Below are 19,500 nucleotides of genomic sequence, written 5' to 3' on the forward strand. Positions count from 1 at the left end.
ACCCTCGCCATGTTGCGGAAAATTAATGGTACTAATTTCTTTTAATGGCAACAGTAACTGAAAACTTCATTGATATGTCACCTTGCATGTCAGTCTATTGCTGTCAAAGTGTAAACAAACTTTATTTTATATGTGCGCAATTGATTTTGTGAATTAAATTGCTAAAATCTNGATAGCGGCCTGCATACAGCACCTTCCTGCTTATCTTTATGAGGTCGTCGGTCCACTTTGTAGGTGGACGTCCTACGATGCGCTCTCCGGTACGTAGCCTCCACTTGAACCCTGCTGCCTCAGTTCTGCGAACTACTGTGCCTTGCCCTTTGCCACTTCAGCTTGCTGATCCGTCGGGCTATGTCAGCGACTTTAGTTCGTTTACAGGTCTCCTAATTTCTGATACGGTTTCGTAAATAAACCCGATCATAGCCCCTTCCATAGCACGCTGTGCAAAAAATCCACGTTTCCGAGCCGTGTATCATCAGGGGCATCTGTCTATAGGCACATTTATAAGGTGTAAAACAAAAATTAAGTAATCACAAAAACGCAGAACGGACGCCCAATGGGGCAACAGGGTTCAAGTGGAGGCTACGTACCGGAAAGCGCATCGTAGGACGTCCACCTACAAAGTGGACCGACGAAAAACTCATTTTTGCAGTTTTCATACTAGTTGCTATTCAAGTAGCCATAAGATAAAAATAATACAGAATACATAGGCTTGTGATACCTTTTTAGAATCTCAATTAACCAAGGAAGTTTTTAAGGTAATGGGCACGATGGTCTTCCTACATTTTTTTTACACGACGGCTGATCAAAAGTGCAAGACAATGAATTAATTTTTCCTTATTCTCTGCAATTTCTTAAAATTGTCATACTTTTAAACTAGTTTGTTGAATTTTAATCTTTTCTTTTGATAGCCCAACTATTCCTTGTGATAAGAAAAAAAACTAGATTGAAAAGTATCCTCATTTGTAGAAATGGCATGAGAAAAAGTAATCGCAGGTGGCAATTTTTAAAAAATTCACAACAACTTAAAAATCTTGAAAATGGTGATATTTTTACTGGGGTCAAAATTGGACGTTAGGGAGACCATGGCGAGGCCTATCGATGGTTACAGGGTTATCCATTGTTTTTGGGACACCCTGTATTTTATAAAATAGTCATGCGATCTCTCGATCATAAATTAAACTTAGTTATAACGACCTCACGGCAACAAACTCTAGTTTGAAATTGACTCTTTCCTCTATGGCTAACGCCACTGTTGACAGTTGACATTCATGGCCACAAAATTTATGAGTTATAATAGCCTACCTTAGCATTTGGGTATCAAAATTTTAGTAAATACCGCTTATTCGGACAGACACATGGTATAAAATTTATCGTCTTGAGCCATAGTCTCAAAATTTCCAGTGATTTAGTGATTTCCAAAGCTTTTTAGTCGCAAAAATGGGTGACAACAAGCAAGATGATAAAGACAAAAGGGTCAAACTTAACGTAAGATTTCATTTATTAACCACATTATTACCATCAATGATTATCCCAAAGATTCTGCTCTATGCTGCTCTCTCCATTGCTGTCCATACCAATATTCGAGACAGTGTTCTCAATTTGATTATCACACCTGAAACACAGGTCTTCGGTACCACAGATCCCTAGCATGCCCCTTCATAAGCTCTGCAGAAGTATACCCACTCAAACTACACGTGAACTCTACATTAGCAAGCGTGAAGAACCAGCAGCTTCTGCAGGCATTTGACCTGTTGCACCCATATTTTAATTTATTTAAGGTAGACAAATAATAAATGTAACTAATCACAAAAAACTTATAGCCTCATTAGTCTCACTACAGAAGCACATCAAGCTAGACACTGTGGCGCCTTATACAGTTTTAATAGGATCCAATTTCCAACGAAAATGTGTAGTCTTATAAGCTGTCGATGTTTGAAGGTGGAAGGCGAGGATGAGACGGGCGAAGGTGAGATGGGGCGCAAGAAGATGAAGCGGTTCCAGCTGCCCAACCTGCCGCGTTGGTGGCAGGCCAAGATCATACAATATGCGTAAGCTTGCTTCATATTCATGAAACTTTGTCTGAAGCTTCGGCCTTCCACAAAAAGATTGCTCACTGAGCAAGTAATCACACCTTTTTAGGGTTCCGTAGTACTGACAAGGAACCCTTATAGTTTCGATATGTCTGTCTGTCTGTCTGTCCGAGGTTTTGCTTGGAAACTGTGTGCACTAGGGAGCTGTAATTTTGTGGAGGTATGTATATTAATCAAAAATAGCCAAAATCAAAAATCAAAATTCTCTTTTTTTTTAGACTAATTAAATTAGTAGGTACTTGCAAATCATCAAATGCTCTTAAGGAGCCTATACATGTCTCATTCTTTTTTGCCCTACCAGCCTACCAGTACTGTTTACAATTTCAAAAAAATATTGTTAAACTTCATCCATGTTTTGTCGCTAAGCTAAATAAATAATATAGGTATTTAATTATTTAAATAACACGTCATCTAAAAACACGTGATGTTACTTGACAACAAAAAAAATTAACCTTGTCATATTACGATAAAGAACGAGTAAACATCCAACATTAGACATGTATGTGATAGAGCACGCAACGAATGTTTTACAGGCACTTAAATCGTATCATTTAACTAAAAACACCATTAAGTCTAACTACAGAGTTTTACGAACCTAATTTTCTCCACGAGGGCTTAATGGGAAAACTTTGACCTACTCAGAGTGAGAACATTAACTGTTATTTACCATTAAAAGGAAAGCATAGGATAAAAGTATCGATTGTTTACAAGCTACATATTTTATTCAGTTACGTACAGTTCAGTCACACAACTGCCAAGGTCTATAAATTAGTAACCAAAAGTCACTTTGGGTGGGTTGCACCATCTTACTTTGACTGTAACAAACGTCAAAATCTGTCAAACTCCATACAAAAAACACCAGTTATCGTTTAAAGTTACTGTACCACCTAACTTTAGGCGGTGCAACTCATCCTTAAAATTTAACGCGAACGGAGTCACAAAGAAAGCAGCTAGTTACCAATAAAATTCCTCAACATGGTATCCGTCACCATGATGATAACCTTTGTGACGTCATAACACTGATACAATCTTTTATCAATTGTTTTTGTCAGTCCGGAATCTTGAAATGTAAACAACTCGTACTAAGCACGTGCGCACTTTCGTGACCACCGCCCATTCCGGACGTAACGTCTTTATTCTGGACGTATGAAATGACAGACATTACATTACCCAGAAGCCAAACGTCTTTTTATAGTGCTATTACTTGAACCTATCACACGAATCAAAACAAATATTGAATGTGCCACATACACCAAGTCACAAATAAGCATTGGTTATCATGACCCAGTTTAATGAAGGTCTCTAGACAAAAAGGAAGCTGAAATAGTTTGTAAGTTACAATTTCAACGTAATTACTTAGGTAGTTGCGAAGGCCGTCCTGGCAAAAGTATCCGGCTGACCCGGTCGCGACCGGCGACGTTGGCGCCATCCGGGTCACCGCGACAGGTGAGCGCCCGACCCCGGCGGTGCACCTCTAATTGGTGCATATTTGTTGACGAGCCTACAGAAGACACACACCGTGCGTGCAGCACGGCGCACAAAACTCATCGCTTCGGGATCCATTACCCACCTCAATCAAGTCCGATATCGACAGAATAATAGTTCGGCAAATTGCTTTCGGAGCAGTTAAGTTCAATTAAAAGAACTAATCGAGCTTTCCAAGTGTCGGCACTTGGATGTGATTCACTGAATGCGAAAGAAATTATCCGTGAATGGTGTCGGGGCAGATTAATGATCGCGTGCTCACACGAGGTGTGAGTCGGGGGTGAGGCGGTGCGAGGACATGGCGGCGGCAGTCATTGCACCTTCCGCCGCGCGCCGGGCCACTTGCACCGCGGGCCACCAGGAGTGCAGCATGCTCCGCACACCCTCCAGCGCCTCTGAAGGCTCCTTCTGGACCACCATCGAGCTGCTCGCAGACCGCGGCCGTCGCAAATCCGCCGGAGATGCCGACGATTACCCAAACGATGTTGAGGTCCCGGCCCGGAGAGCGTCTACGATCAGGTGCCGGTCCATTTGCAGCATCTGTATGTGCACTTACAGCTTGTTATAGATATACGCATTTTATTTGCCGTTACTTTCTAAAGAACATTTTTCATCTTAACTTTTCCGACTCAAACTCATGAAAGTTAAAAGGAATGTTGTCGCCCGATTGCAAAAGTAATCGTGAGGCGTTCAATCAAGTTTATTTGGGAGTTGCTCAGTGAACATTGCTCACGATATGAGTCATCTCCGCCCGTGACAGAATTTCATTAGCGCACTGGCATCGGGATAATGTCGGCCAAACCGAACATCCTTCTTCTTAAAAATGCATTAGCTGAGTGAAATAAAGTTTTACGGTTCAGAATTTATTTAGCAGTCGGCGCTATTTATGAGCGCGATTTTTAAAAATCAAACGCTGAGAATGTTTTGGTGAGATGTTATAAAATATTGACCAAGTTGGTCATATTTTTAATTTTAATTACGACGAACTCGCACAAACACACCGAATTTTCCTAATTAAAATATTCAGCCGTAACGTAGAGACAGTTTTTACGAAAACAACCAATTATTTTAGCATGTCACATCATCACGCGTCTCATGCATGCTTCCTGTACTTTACGAATTTACTTTTTGTTTACAGCTTTCATTGCAGTTCAAAGTGCTTATTGTTATCACTGAAAGATATTCGGCAAGTTAATTTACGTCATTCTTGTGTGCGAGATTTCGGCTACAAATAAATATTTTCGCGAGAACATTAACACGTTATCACTCCTGTACCTCTAGTACGAAAAACTTTCGAGTTCGTTTCGTTGCGTATTCAAAGTATCATCGAAAAATTTTGTATGAAAAATTAAACAGCGCCCCCTATATTATAGCCGCCCTAGGGGGCGCTGTTTAATTTTTCATACAAAATTTTTCGATGACACTTTGAATACGCAACGAAACGAACTCGAAAGTTTTTCCTACTAGAGGTACTGATAACTGATTCTCAACTAATGTAGCTTACGAAACGCGTGACAGCGTTTCAACATGCTTCACTTAGAAACCTTTCAGGGTGTTGTTGTTTTTTCCTTCATCTTAAATGTATTTCAAATCAAATGTAATTGTTTACATAATCATTGTTCTCATCATTTATGCAACAAGAAAACCAGTTATCTAACCACGCCATCTGGTTTAGATTTGACTAGACTAGCAGAAATTCAATAAATGTCCACATAAGTATAGATAATAGAAAAAGAAGTTCTGGGTTTGGTTAATAAGTAGAAAGAAAAATGATTAAAATGACGCATAGATTGCTTTTTCTTTCAAAGATAAATACATAAATGTATTGTGGTAGATTTACAAAAAAGCTATGAATATTTCAATAAAGATTTAACCACAAAGATAATAAAGAATTAAGCACTTTATAGCTGAAACATCATTTTAGCAACTCATGGTGGTTATTGTCTGTTTCGAACCAAATTGAAAGAGTTGCTTACAATATTAGGCCCGTATTACAAAGCGCGTCTCAATCAGCATTCGAACGATTCAATAAAGTTTAACAGCCGTAGGTACCTATATAACTAGTGTGGTTTGCTCTTGATATCGCGGCACGGCAACTTGATATCGTCTGTACTATTACTCTACTTTTCTTAAGTACACGCGTGAGGTCTACGACCTTTGAGATATATGAATTCGTCCCAAACACGAAACACACTCTTAATACACTCTAAGGTTGAAGATTAACTTTTTAATGGCAAAGTAGAGAAGTAGAACTTATGATAAGACTGGGTAATAGCGCTTTGCAAAAAAACATCCATTGAAGAATATAAGTAGTGCTATCATTGGGTAATCTATTGCCAGATGGGACTGAGAATAACTCTAATTTAACCCACGCAATATAAAAGAAAAAGATATAAAAACATGCAAAAGGAAGAGATAAAAAAAATATTCCAAAAGATATTCAATCTGAATAGATACTTGGAAAGATGACGAAGTTCTGGACTTTTTGGAGTCACTTTAACTACATAAAACAATGTTCAGATAAAAATGATATAATAACAACAAACTTATTCAACAAACCCAACAGGTCAGGTTAAATAACCGTATGTAAATGTTATGTTTAACATTTGAACTGTAACACAACGGTTCAAAGCCTTTTGCCGTGCATTTTTCTTTATCACCGCCACCGAATAAAGGTAGAATGGTTTCATTTCACTTGCATGCAAAACGATCGTATACCGAACTGCAGTCGTGTTTCTGGACATAAAATACATGCATGAAACATACAGGTATCATTCATGACACAATACAAATGAACTTTAGATACTAAAATACCCAATCGAGCTTTTGTAACACAGTTATTTATTCAGCTTTTTGAAAAAAAACTGGCAATAAAATATGATTTTGAATGTGGACTGCTAATAAATTTTTGTTGATAATCATTTCTGGCTATATAGCAGCAATGAATTGAACATAATTATTTATGATTTAGTTAAGCATTGTAATGCTCACTAACGTAAACTTTTTCAAAGAGCCGACGATAGATGAAAATCATCTGTATTCTCGTATCAAGGCTACTCCGCTTTATTGCGCTGTCGATGCGCGAGCGCCACTGTCGAGCGCTCTCCGAAATGACGGCACCTCTCGGAATATGACGAACTTATATCTATTATTAGACTACTAGAGACTCTTAAATTTATTTCTGGTCGAATTTCGAGACCCAATTTTACAGCTCCCGCCAACGAGTTACACAAACCATTTACTCGTATGTCGTTATAATTGTTTTATAGTTTGCACTACTGACGTCCGATCTGAGGCTTTCGTAGGTGAATAGGTCATCAGGGCGACGTCATTCATTCCTGAACATAACAATTACGCATCATAAAACGTCATGAAACTATTGTTTTTCAGTCTGTAAACATCATAATATAATATCATTCTTCTAATTCGTCGCCACGGAGACAAAGATCAATTATTTTTTTTAAAGTTACGAATGTTTTAATGACACTAGAGTTTTAAAGATGTGTTTCAATCCGTGAAAGTACCTAATAGAAAGTTAACACATAATTCCAGCTCTACTTTTTATATTCCGGGAATATCACGATTTCAGAGGCGCGTACGACAAACAAATAAATCTTTGCACAACCATTCCACTCGAGAAGTGCCTGAAAAAAGGACACATTATTACGAGTGATAAATGTGCATACGATATATTTCGTGAATGCGGCAACAAAACAATGCTAAGGCTTAACGTTTTTAGTATGGCATACCATTGGCATAGTTTAGGCTTTTTATCAGTTCGCATGAAAGTTTTACTAGTGCTTTTAGAATCAAAATGTTCGTGCAGGAATGTAGGCAGAGGAATTATATCATTCAATGATAATCATTGTTGAAAACTAGACTAGTATTTTAAAGAGTTTTAGTAGCGTAAAAAATAGAAGCACTTAGTTTTATCGCTGACATGTTTAACGTTTTGTACATCGCTCGAAGTATCTGTTTGCTATTGCATGAGTACACGAAAAAGAGATTTTGTGACTTGCGAAGCAGATTTTCACCCTTTACCACATTTCGTTTTATTAAAGAAAAGTCATCATTCGTAGAAGTCAAAAGGACATGATGAAAATTCATAACAGTGCGAGACAAAAATTTATAAACCTGTGCCTACTTCCTATCAGTTGAACCTCACTTAAGCAATATAGGTAATAATTAAAGCATAACGAGAAAGATGAGTTCATCGCTTCGACTATTTTACTCATACTAAGTATTTCAAGATAAGCGAACACTGGTACCTATTACCAATATGATTCAGCTACACGTTCACTGGAATTATAGTATGTTGAAGGTACTTATTTGCCTTTGATTATATCAAATCTATTCGAATTATACACTGACGCATCTGGCAGTAAAGTGTTTCGTCACACGCAATTCGGATCTTGAATAAACACTTATCGTGTAAACTATAGTCCTCATCAATAAAAACTGTAATTTTCTAAAAAATAAAACCGAATAACGTTGACATCGAGCTTTCTATGTGTCTTATTGTAATTTGAGTAACCAATCTTTGCTTGCAAAGTAAGGTTCTCGGTTTTGAGACGTTTACATCTCTGGTAGAGTCGAATTTTATCATACTAAGTAAGTACTAGCTGGGATTGCGACTTCGTACTCGTGAAAATGGTTTGAATATTTTTTCCCGCTTAAGCGCCATTTTTCATTCATCCTCCGCTCCTACTGGCCATACACGTAGCGTTATGTTCTGCATAATGGACTACCCAACACATTTTTTTCCATTCTAACCAGTATTTCAGTCTTCAGCTACTATAACAATGTACAGCAACAATATTAGTAAGTATACGCAGACAATATTTTCTACTTATTTGTTAGTTTCAATTGGCGCGAACTATACGTCCATTGTTTACGCGTCGCGTGCGCAGCCGGCCTGTTACATCAATATCTTTGATATCTAGAGCTTTCATGTTAACGGTTTTATTACGTAAAATACAAGCTGGATTTAACACACAGCAGATGCAATTGCACGCCAGAGGGCTACAAAATATCATTCGTAATGTTTAGTAGCAAAATAAATGCTACAGTTGAAAGACATAAGTATTCCTATTTGGATAAACGTTAGGTATAGCTCGTAGTCTAAGAGCAATATTCCATATAATAAGCAAGATCAAAAACTCATAAGACTCATTTACTTTTGCAAATAGGCTTTTAATAGGGGAGAGTTCGGTATATTGTACCGCCGGGTAAATTGTACCACCCTCATATTTCGTAAAGTATTTATTGAATGTCTGTAATTGCAACACTCAGCGATACACAACTAAAATCAATTAATATCGGCCATGTGGTTTTTGCCGTGACAACAAACACGTGTGTTTTATTTTGAAAAGTATTTTTTCATTGTTTTCAAGTAACTTTTGACAATACATGTTTAGTTTGTAATTTTGTTAAATTTAATCACTGGGTGTTTCTAATATATTATTTAGAAGCGTAAATTAGTGTGGATTACAATTATTTGAAACATTTTTCGGTATTTATAAGCTATATTTTTTACCGATTTTTTAAAAGCACTATCACCTAGTCGGCTAAATTGTACCACATCAAGTTGTATGGAACTTTACCAAAGGATTTTGAAATTTTTTTTAGTAAATCATATTTTGAAGTTATAATAGCGTAGTTATGTTTGACTAACAATAAATGAAAGCAAAAGACTGGAAAAGTAGATTAGGTACAAGTGTGCGTTACGATAATTGGAATTACAAAACTTGTACTCAAAATCGTGATAACGTGTAAAACAATATCAATTGTCTATGTTATTAATTTCTGTTCCTTTTCGTTTCCTAATTTGTTAAGAATATATCGTATAATATTTTGCCATAGTTTTTTTATAGGCTTGAAATTTATTGAAATCCAATTTAGTAACTCTGTGGTACAAATTATCGAACCGGTTGGCTAAATTGGACCGAAGCTCTGAACTCGTACTTTGTTGATTTGTGCAAAATATACAACAATCATGTTAATTAATACTTATGAAATAGTAAGTTGAATAATGTATCTTTTATCATATACCATGGACATTAGCAAAAACAGAAGAAAACTATGTGTAAAATGGGATTGAAAAAAACTGGTCCAAATTAGCGGACTCTCCCTTAAGCACTTGTACACGTCTCAGTATTAACCAAAATATTGTCTGGAAATTAATCCCAAATAATGAAACTAAACCAAAAATCTGATAACCTATGTTTGAGATTAGTTTTAGAGCGTCGTTGCATACCTACTTATCATGGGCTGTTTAAATTACAATAATTACATAATGATAAAAATTGGAAATGATTTGAAAAAACTTGAAAATTCTAGTATTATCGATTTGGCATTGTGTCGGTTAGCGCTGTATAAGTCTAGCCTTGCTTCAAGTTATCATTACGTTATGTAATGATAATTCTTTGCAATAAAGTCTATATTCGTCAAAATATGGACCATCTCTTTCATCAGAAATATTTTTTCGCCCACCAGCAAGTTTGATAACCTTAACAAAATTATTTATTAAACTATCTTGACCCGAAACCAAAAATAGTTTCAATGTAATGATATAACCGTAGGTATAGGTACGATAGGTAACACACTTAACACTGTCACCTCATACCTTATGTAACTGTACATAGATGTGATTTTGCAACAAAAATAATAGTCTGATGTGCTGACGACTACTGTACAAATGAAATATTCCAGAAAAATGTGGTAAATCTTAATTTTTCGTCTCATTGCAAAAGTAGGTAGGTATAGCTGATAGTCACAGATAGTGATAACCCATTGGAACAATATAATTGAATAATATGTTATTTTTTCAAATAAAAAATATATTTAAATGATTTTTTTCAACAAGAGTGATTGAAATTCAGTTACAGATAATGAGTGAAGATCTTTGGTTGCTTAATCGAGTGATCGAAAAAGAACGCAAAGAAGAAAAATGTTTTAGTTTGCGAGTTTAACACGACTACTTATTATGTTACAAATAGGATCCAATACTTATTCATTCTGCTCCATCTTAGATTTCATCTCTTACCAGATGGAACCGAAATTAAACGTAAACTCAGTTCCAAGTAAGTAAGTATGTAGGTATATTAAACTGCACATATGTAGTTTGTAGGTAAAGAACTGCCTTTCTATACTATTCGAAGAACATTCATTGCAGATAACGTGAACAAAATATAGGTAAGTGTGATTCCCCAGCACAAGTGACGTCATAACCTCCAGCATCCACATTAATTAATCATCCCGCTATAGTTGTGTTGTTTAGACCTACATAGACTCAAGCAAGCGCTTTAGGAAAAGAAGTGAAAACTTTCAACAGTAAATATTATGTTTCTTCTGAATTAAACCGAGGCAGAGTAAAATGGATTCTTCCCTTGTAGGTACGTCGTAACAGCAGTGGCGGCGTAGCACGGGTTGGTACCCGGGGCGGATCACCAACCCCCCCCCCGTCATAAGGCACNCCCGTATCATGACATAAGACCGCAGACTTGCCATGCAGATGCGAGTACTAATCTGCGCGACTTGTGTCACCCCCTGATGCTTGGCACCCGGGGCGGACCGCCCCCACCGCCCCCCCCTTACGCCGCTACTGCGTAACAGGGAAAAAATTGTAGGTACCGAACATCAGTTCTCCCTCACCCATTTGGTGAACGTGGGGACTTGGGGAGTGTAGGCCAAATACTACTTTTGTCTCTGGTAAGTTAAAGAGGTGGACTTCCTGTGGCTGAGATGATGATGATGAAGATAAAGAGAGTCGCGCGCAGTGTTTACGAAATGATTCTGAAGATGATAATTACCTTCATTTTAAAAATCAGAATATGCAGGCAGAAAAAAACTTACACTCGAATTGAGACCCTAGGGACCCCTTATTTTTAAGTCTGTTAAAAATACAGTGTGGCCCTGGATAAAATGCAACCGCAATGGGGGTGACAATATAAATTGATTAACGACAAAAAAACAATGTTTTTATTACAAAAATTGTTTCAATTTCTAAGTATCTATCATGCAAGTACGCAAATGTTTCACGCGGGGTCAATGTCGGGACAACAAATTTAAACAACCCATTTTATGGTTTTATTAAAACAATGATACAGCAGAAGATATTTTTGTATAATAAAACAAAGATAAAGTATAGAAGCGATTAAACTATAAGCTGGGTCATGGTCTATACATTGTATGTATGTGTGAAATGTATGTAATATACGCTTGCTATTTCCGAAATGTAATATTATTAAGGGCGGCCTATGTTCAGCAGTGGACGTCCTATGACTGAAATGATGATGATGATGAATATTATTAAGAAAATATGTTTCTTTCTACAATTTTGTTTAGGTACTTACCCCTTCTTTAATCGTAACAAGAGCACAAGCTAGTAAGTTTAGTAATATTTAGCTTAAGTGCTTCAGTAATATTGATGATGTGAGTTAAAACGGTGTGTAAAAGCTCTTCTTCAAAGATAACCTACTCGTTTTCTGTCTCTCCTTTCATGTTCATTTATTCAGGAAACATTTTTCAGGAAATGTACGATCAGCTTACACCCTGTATAGCGAATGTTGATGCGTGCCGAAACAAAACACGCTAAAAAGCTCGTAGCTTAGCAACTCTTGCCAGAGCTTTTAAGCTACTAGACACACACAATTTATAAACATTATTATTTCCTGCTTTGTCCATCTAACTAATATTATTCTATTTCAAATAGGTAGATAGATTTTGGATAGAAAAAGATAGGTGTTGCAATAAAAGTTGGGAAACAATCCTTTTCTCTACATTTTAACTGGCTTCGGGGGTCTGCATAACTACTTATTGTGCCATAATATGTACCTATTTACTTAATGACTTTTACCATAGCGATACTCTGTTCTCAACGATGATTTAAGTATAATGTCGGGATGAAACGGTAGTGTAATAGTAGAAAGTTTGTTTAGTCCAACAATCTGACCTATTATGTATTGCGATTCCTTATCAAATGAGAGCAAATGCATGTGTGTGATGTCACTAATAGTTCAATTTATCAATAAAATTTAATGTCAATTTACTATATCTGCTGAACTGTGGCGGTTCCTGTTTTGACGAAAACACAGATAACAGGAAAAAAAACATAAAATAATAAATTGGAATGCCAAAACAACCCACTTAAGTCAAGCTACTGCACTAGGCATCGTTGGAATATCATAACACTTAGTAGATAGTACAATATTATTCAAATGTGCGTAATGGTATAACAATAGGTTAGGTACAGTAGTTACGATCATATTATACCAGACAAGGTTTATACCACTGCGGTTCTAAGCAATAATGTATTAAGTTTTGTGTTCCATTAACTTAAAGTCATAAATGAGTCAGATTGTTGCTGTTTAAATGTTAACCACCACAATTCGGTCTCTGTCTATAGTTTCTTATGACTGCACCAATAAAGTTTGGCTTTTACGGGCGGCGCCCTACGTGTTTCAATCCTCACCCACCACGATAATGGGTGCGTGCTGACTGGTGTATATTTATTACCATACGATTGTATTAACAAACTATAAAAACAACCAATCAAAACAACATTAAGGCCCATTATTTGCGAATGTATACAAAACAAAATGCACCTTCATGCAGCAAGGGCGTTACTTTTGAGATTGTCATTCCTGTGCCATGTATGGCATTCAGAAACGTTTTCAACAGTCACGGCATATAAAGGGGTTTATACAACTTACGTATACAAAAGTGTACTACACTTTACCTACTCTCTTTTTGCAGTTTTTCTTAAAAAAAGAATACATTGATCAATAGTCCTCACTAAAGGTCAAGTAAAGAGTCACTTTTTAAATATTATTGAAAAAAATAATTGTTTTTAAGATTGACTTTTTATCAACCAAAACATAGATTGTATAATCTAACTGGATTAAATAATAGACTTATTAGGTTATTATGTCAAATTGGATTACTTAGTCCAAAACACAAACAACGTTTACACTTTGTATTTACCAGTTGTTCATGCTTATCTACGCCTAAGTATCTGAGTCTCATTTAAGAGATTGTTTTATTTACCCTACTTTTGGTGGGTTAAAGTATTCCAAACCAATAATTAAAGTGTGACCAAAATGTGACCTTTGGAGAACATTGAACAAGCATTAATTGAACGAATCGATTTCCACCCTGCCAAAAAACACGCGTGGACCCACCGACGCATGTGTATGGAACTTTACATGTAAATTGGTACATGTGGTGTCGACGGGGGTCGTGCCATACCGTGCCAGGCCCATCGCACGCCGCGATAAAGGTCTCAACTATGACACGAGCCACCTAGAGTCTGCTAAAAGTTTACGGCAGCGACGCGGCTAGACCGCTCTTGCTCCGCCACTTCAGAGTCGAATTGGCATTTGGTATACAAAAACGGCACCGAGTAACCCAAACAGCACTCCGCCGCGTCGGGGGTAAGTTGGCTGCTTGGTAACAGCTTGATTACACCTGCAAGATGCGTTAGTAACACCTTATTAGCACGTAATGCAGCTAAAATGTTAGAGCGCAATTTATACACGTATTTGATTTGAGGCTAGGTAATTTAATAAATGTTGATTACATGCACCCTTGTTGATTGCACGAACCACTGAAACAATTGGCTTGGTTTCCATATTCACAAGAAATATGCATAAAGATTGAGGTAGGTCATAGTCGATTTCAGTTGTACAATGTTAGAAAAGGTTTGATGAATTTATTTGTATCTTCCCTATTAATCACACAAAATAATTGCACTAGTCTGGAAGATGATAAACTTTAGCATTTGAACAGTATTCACCTGAAAAAATACGATTCTGGGACTATCATTTGTTTAGGGAAAACCAAAGAAAATTCGATTTATTTTCGTGACACCAATTTGCCTTTACATCCCACAGCTTCGCACATCCGCATGTGCGGGCCCGACTGGAGAAGCACATGGGCTCCAACCTCGTCAAGCTGACTGACAAGTCCTACATGACCGAGCTCGAGGAGAGGATCCGCGCCGTCAACGAGGAGAACCTCAACAAGAGGATCTCCAGTCGAGTCGTGAGTACTCCCATCACTCAATTTTGTGCGTTCAGCCCCTCTAGACAAAGCAACTTTTGTGATATTATTCAATTCTGTAATAACTTCACTATTTGTTTTAAATTCGTCCAAGACGCCATATGAAACATAAGTGTTCAGGCACACATACTTTCAATGAGCACGGTACGATTGCGCGGGACCTATTTAAATCTGCCGCCAACTCCGCCCCGCCAAAACTTACACGGCGAGCGCGCGCGACTACAGTAGCGCCGCGCCGCGTCCACGACGGAAAACGAACGAAAGCTATGCAGCTCGCCCTCTCGCGTTTGGGCCGGCTCCGCGAGTGCCACGCTTATTGTGTGCTCCAACGGAAATGTGAAATTTGGTGACTTTTTGGAAATGTTTTGTGTGTGAGGCCTCCACAGTACTTTGCTTGAAGTTAGTGACTCAAGTGAACCACCGAAGACACCGGGCGAAGCCCTAACTACCGGCCGGCGGCGTCCTACAGAGTACCTACCAGCAGCGCGGCGGCAGACAAGGTACCTGTTCGATTGTTGCTGTGTTTTGTTGATTGTGTTGTGCCTGGACGACACTGGGAAACTCATATTCGCTATCGAAGTAGTTAACAATAAGAAAAACGTACCTGATGAAAATTGGCCGTAAATGTAATTTCAATATTTGGCCAGTGTTCTTTATTACGGTACTTACCTTTACTTACATTATTATGCTCATATTCTTCACATAAGCTCGGTTACAGCTTGAGCGTCCTCGTCCTTCTCTTTCAAGGATGAATTATAATGAAAAGTTCATACTTGATTAGAAGATGAGCACGCTTTCAGGCCAAAAGTCTCAATTCAGAACACGGGCCTTAATACTTTCAAAACAAAATGTATAATACTCCTTCTAGAATTGATTAAACCTATGGATGGTGTTTGTTTTGTCACTAAAAAGATTTTGTTTTCTTTCTCGGCAGCTCGATGAGATGGAGAGGTTGAAGAGGCTCATACTAGTCGGGAAGACGCCCCTGAAGGAATGTCCACCCGAGCTGTTCCACCACCCAGTCTTCGTCTTCTGGAGAATGGTGAACAGGGAAGTCGCCAGAGCTTCAAAGAAGAGGGCCGATGCCTACTACAGAAAGCTGAAGGCGTCCCAGCGATTTGACCAGGTTTGTCTCTGATCATCATCATCATCATCATCTCAGCCATAGGACGTCCACTGCTGAACATAGGCCTCCCCCAATGCTTTCCATGTTGCCCAGTTGGTAGCTGCCTGCATCCAGCGCCTTCCTGCTACCTTTATGATGTCGTCTGTCCACCTTGTGGGTGGACGTCGCACGCTGCGTTTTCCAGTACGCGGCTTCCACTCCACGCGCCTTGTCTCTATTATGACTAGGTTATCAAAATGTGATAAAGATTTTTTATTATTATTCTTTTTATATCATAAACTATTACTCTAAATTTATTATTACCGAAAGATGAATGACCTCTACAATCGCAGTCTTTGTTATCCGTACTAAGGAGTAACAGATTCGTTTTTAAAACTTAATGCCAAAACTTAGTAACTTCTTTATTATTTTCTTTGTCTTCTACTTGGCAATGTCACTCGCCAAGTTAAATTATTCTGAACTAAGCTTTGTTATGTAGGACAAGCACTAACTTTCAATGTTAATTTCATAAAAATAATTTATTCAAGCAAGTTTCGCTGAACTCTCTATTCTAAAATTGAAATATTTACCTACCTGTTGCGGTTAGACTTGTTGAACAACATTTGTATAATTGTAACAAAAAAAACTTTTGAAAGACATACCTACCTACTCGAATTTTAAGAATATCAATATAAAGCAAATATGACGTGTTTGTTTTACTAGTTACCGTTAGTAGCGTAGCAACATAATTATCGACTATGCAGTTAATAATAGCGTTCTCATCACCTCATAGTTACAAGTTCCTAAAGTTCTGGCAGTTAAAGTATTACTTGCATTGCTGTAAAAAAGTAACTCGATAAATTCGTTTACGTATCGAAATGGTTCGAAAATTTTCTTTAAAATATTCTTGTTATGTAAATAGTGTATATTTTAACGCGCTTTTCTTTCCTACAGTCAATGGACGAAGAAACTGAAATCGAGGTGGTCCAAGAAGAAGCGGAACTGTTGACCCCTGACCAGCTTCTAGCAAAATGCAATGAAGAGATCGAGGAACAGAAACAAATAGACATAGAGAAGGGAGTGCGATTTACAGACGAGCAGTTCGCGCTGCTCAAGTACGAGACTAATGACGTCAAAACACTTAAAAGCCTTACGGTGAGTTATGAGAAGACATTTATATTATCCGTAGTTATAATACGGCCATAAAGATGTTTCATGGTTCGCAAAATATGTCTCTTCAAAAGTAAAAACAGCATTTTAGTTGCAAAATAGCCCCCTATTACAACAAAATAAGTTGCTTCGATGTTTATCTTGACATGCCGTAGTCTATATTTTACAATATTCCTTTTATTCTACGAACCTTCCTTTTGCCAGAACTTGGGTACTATTTAGATAAAGTTAATCATAGTACAGGATGTCACAGCTGCACTTAAATGTCTATCGATATCGATTCTAGTGAATGCACTCGCTCTGGAAGTACCTAGCGTTTGTTTACATACACCGAGCAGGGCTCGTGGCAAACCGGCTGGAGCCAGATAGGTTCAGCTGTGTTTAACCCGCGGGTTACCAAACATCGAACGCCCTCTGGACTATGATAACGGCTACTCGTGTCCACCGGTTCACGTTTACTTCATTACATGAGCACATCATTTATATTCATTAGGTTATGACTATGACAAATCGAAAAATATCAAAAGATTTTCCTTTGAAATGCGCAACTCTATAAATCATGCGAAAGTTTAAAATCTTGCCTGCGATCGTCATTTGTCAAAACTCTGCCCTGTTTTAATACTCATTTATCATTGGGAATCGAGATAAATAATAATATTTTGATTTGACTCTACAGGGTGTTAGGTAAATGGGTATATGAGCCGACACTAGCCCATGTTAACATGGGCATATAAATGGTATGGTGAAGTCAGAAATTTGATATTAACATTTTAATTTTTTTAATTTTCATACAAATAAATTTTATAAAATCCGATTTGTATGAAAAATAAAATAATTAAAATGAAAATATCAATTTTCTGACTTCTCCATACCATTTATATGACCATGTTAACATGGGCTAGTGTCGGCTCATATACTCATTTACCTAACACCCTAAATAATGATGACTTAAATCCAGACACTGTTTAAAGAACTTCATAAATCGATCTCAATTAGTTTTTAAGCCTTAATATAGAAATATAATATTTGGAAGTTACTCTCACAAGTCTAAACATAACCATAACTAACTTAACTACTCGTGCCACTAATAACTTTTGCGATAAAACAGTTGATCAAGGTATCACAGCAAAGATAAATTGGAGCATGTGTAACATAATATTACGAAATCCATATATTACGACCCTCGTATACTAGAAAAAAGACGCACATGCAGGGTTGCCAAACCAGTCATCACTAAAACTACATTTGCCAGTAGACAAATTGAATCACNATTATTATTAATATTTACTCACATTTTATTACCATGTTGTCAATTTATCGTACCTACACCTAATCATGAAGTAAAAGAAATATCCGTGTACTTGAATCTTCTCAGAAATGGTCTGATTAATATAATCATGAATTTTACACTCAAGTCACTGAACCGGACATCGGTTTATCCCAAACGAGTGTTGATTGTTTAATGAGAAGTGTCTGTACCGATTAATGTGTGATATTGTTTGAAGAACCGAACAAAACCGGCAACCAACTGGATTCTAATCGCACTAACTGCTTGCACAGGCTAATAGGTGATTATGTTTTGACTTGTCGAGTACATTCGTACAGATTCTAGACTAACTAAACGAAAATTATTAACACAAAACTTCCAGATCTCACTGGTTCAATGGTTTTGCGGTGACTTGTCTGATGCCTGAAATATGTTTTAGGATCTTCAACTGTTTCTAGGCTACCTAATATTATGTCGATATTCTGGTTACGGACAAATGTAGGACACGTAGGTGTGCCCTTAAAGTCAAACGCTCCAGAATTTGAGCTGGAATAAAACACCTGAAATATATCCATTATTTCCAAAACAATTATATCGTAATCGTATTCCAAGTTAAGGGTTGTGCCGTAATCGTTGTGCTCGAAACAAATTGTCAATTAGTTGTTCGTGACTGGAATAATTTGTGTGCGATTGATTTCTTAATTTGAATATCCAAACAAGACTTTTGTTTTGTTAGCAATGTTGTGGTACGATCAAATAATTTGGTTATTTTAGTCCTCAGTAAATATTCTTTTGTTTTTGCAGACCGTGGAAGAGTTATACGCCTTGGCCGACAAGATTATTGGGAGCAAACGCTTGTAGCTTCATTAATTATTATTTTAAGCAAATATCGTTAGCATTAAATCAGTCACTTTCGTTTGTTTTTTACCATGTGTGTGCCCCCAGTAGATAATACGTAAAAACATTGTAAAGTTTCTAAACGTAGTGAAAGTAAGCGACACTGTGATTTTGTATTAGAAATAAATGTCCACAAAACTTAAACCGGTTTTAGAGTATTATTTTACCTTGTGGATTTCTTCATATTTTTCTAAATCTAGTTTAATAACACAATCATTTAACTACTTGTTGTAGTAAATTAATCTGTGTATTATTTTATTTTGTCTGGTATAAGTACTGTACAAGTTAATTGGTCAGTTAATGTGTAAGAAGATGCGAGGAAAGAAAGTGATAAATATATTTTAAAATATTTTTATTCACTTGAACTACTTATAAATAAATACTTTTGCAACTTAAGAGTTGGTTACGTCAGAAGGAGCAGA

The 19,500-nt window shown here is 37.1% G+C and overlaps 1 protein-coding gene across 1 annotated transcript; it reads left to right on the plus strand.

The window, feature by feature from the left end:
* The first annotated feature begins 1,284 nt into the window (after window positions 1-1,284).
* Window positions 1,285-19,123, plus strand: LOC114355853 (uncharacterized). The gene is made up of 6 exons (XM_028308883.1): window positions 1,285-1,488; window positions 1,942-2,051; window positions 14,471-14,621; window positions 15,574-15,765; window positions 16,699-16,899; window positions 18,986-19,123. Exons 1-6 carry the CDS (start codon window positions 1,441-1,443, stop codon window positions 19,040-19,042), a joined length of 759 nt encoding a protein of 252 aa, XP_028164684.1. The 5' UTR covers window positions 1,285-1,440; the 3' UTR covers window positions 19,043-19,123.
* The last annotated feature ends 377 nt before the right edge of the window (window positions 19,124-19,500 follow it).

The sequence above is a fragment of the Ostrinia furnacalis genome, unplaced genomic scaffold, assembly GCF_004193835.3.
Source record: "Ostrinia furnacalis isolate ACB-3 unplaced genomic scaffold, ASM419383v2 OfSCF2566, whole genome shotgun sequence".
Classification (NCBI taxonomy): Eukaryota; Metazoa; Arthropoda; class Insecta; order Lepidoptera; family Crambidae; genus Ostrinia; species Ostrinia furnacalis.

Excerpts from the sequence above, each read along its gene's own strand:
- LOC114355853 (XM_028308883.1), top strand. The coding sequence starts at position 1,441 with ATGGGTGACAACAAGCAAGATGATAAAGACAAAAGGGTCAAACTTAAC. Across the intron at positions 2,052-14,470 it reads GCCAAGATCATACAATATGC|CTTCGCACATCCGCATGTGC; the intron begins GTAAGCTTGCTT and ends TACATCCCACAG. Across the intron at positions 14,622-15,573 it reads AGAGGATCTCCAGTCGAGTC|CTCGATGAGATGGAGAGGTT; the intron begins GTGAGTACTCCC and ends CTTTCTCGGCAG.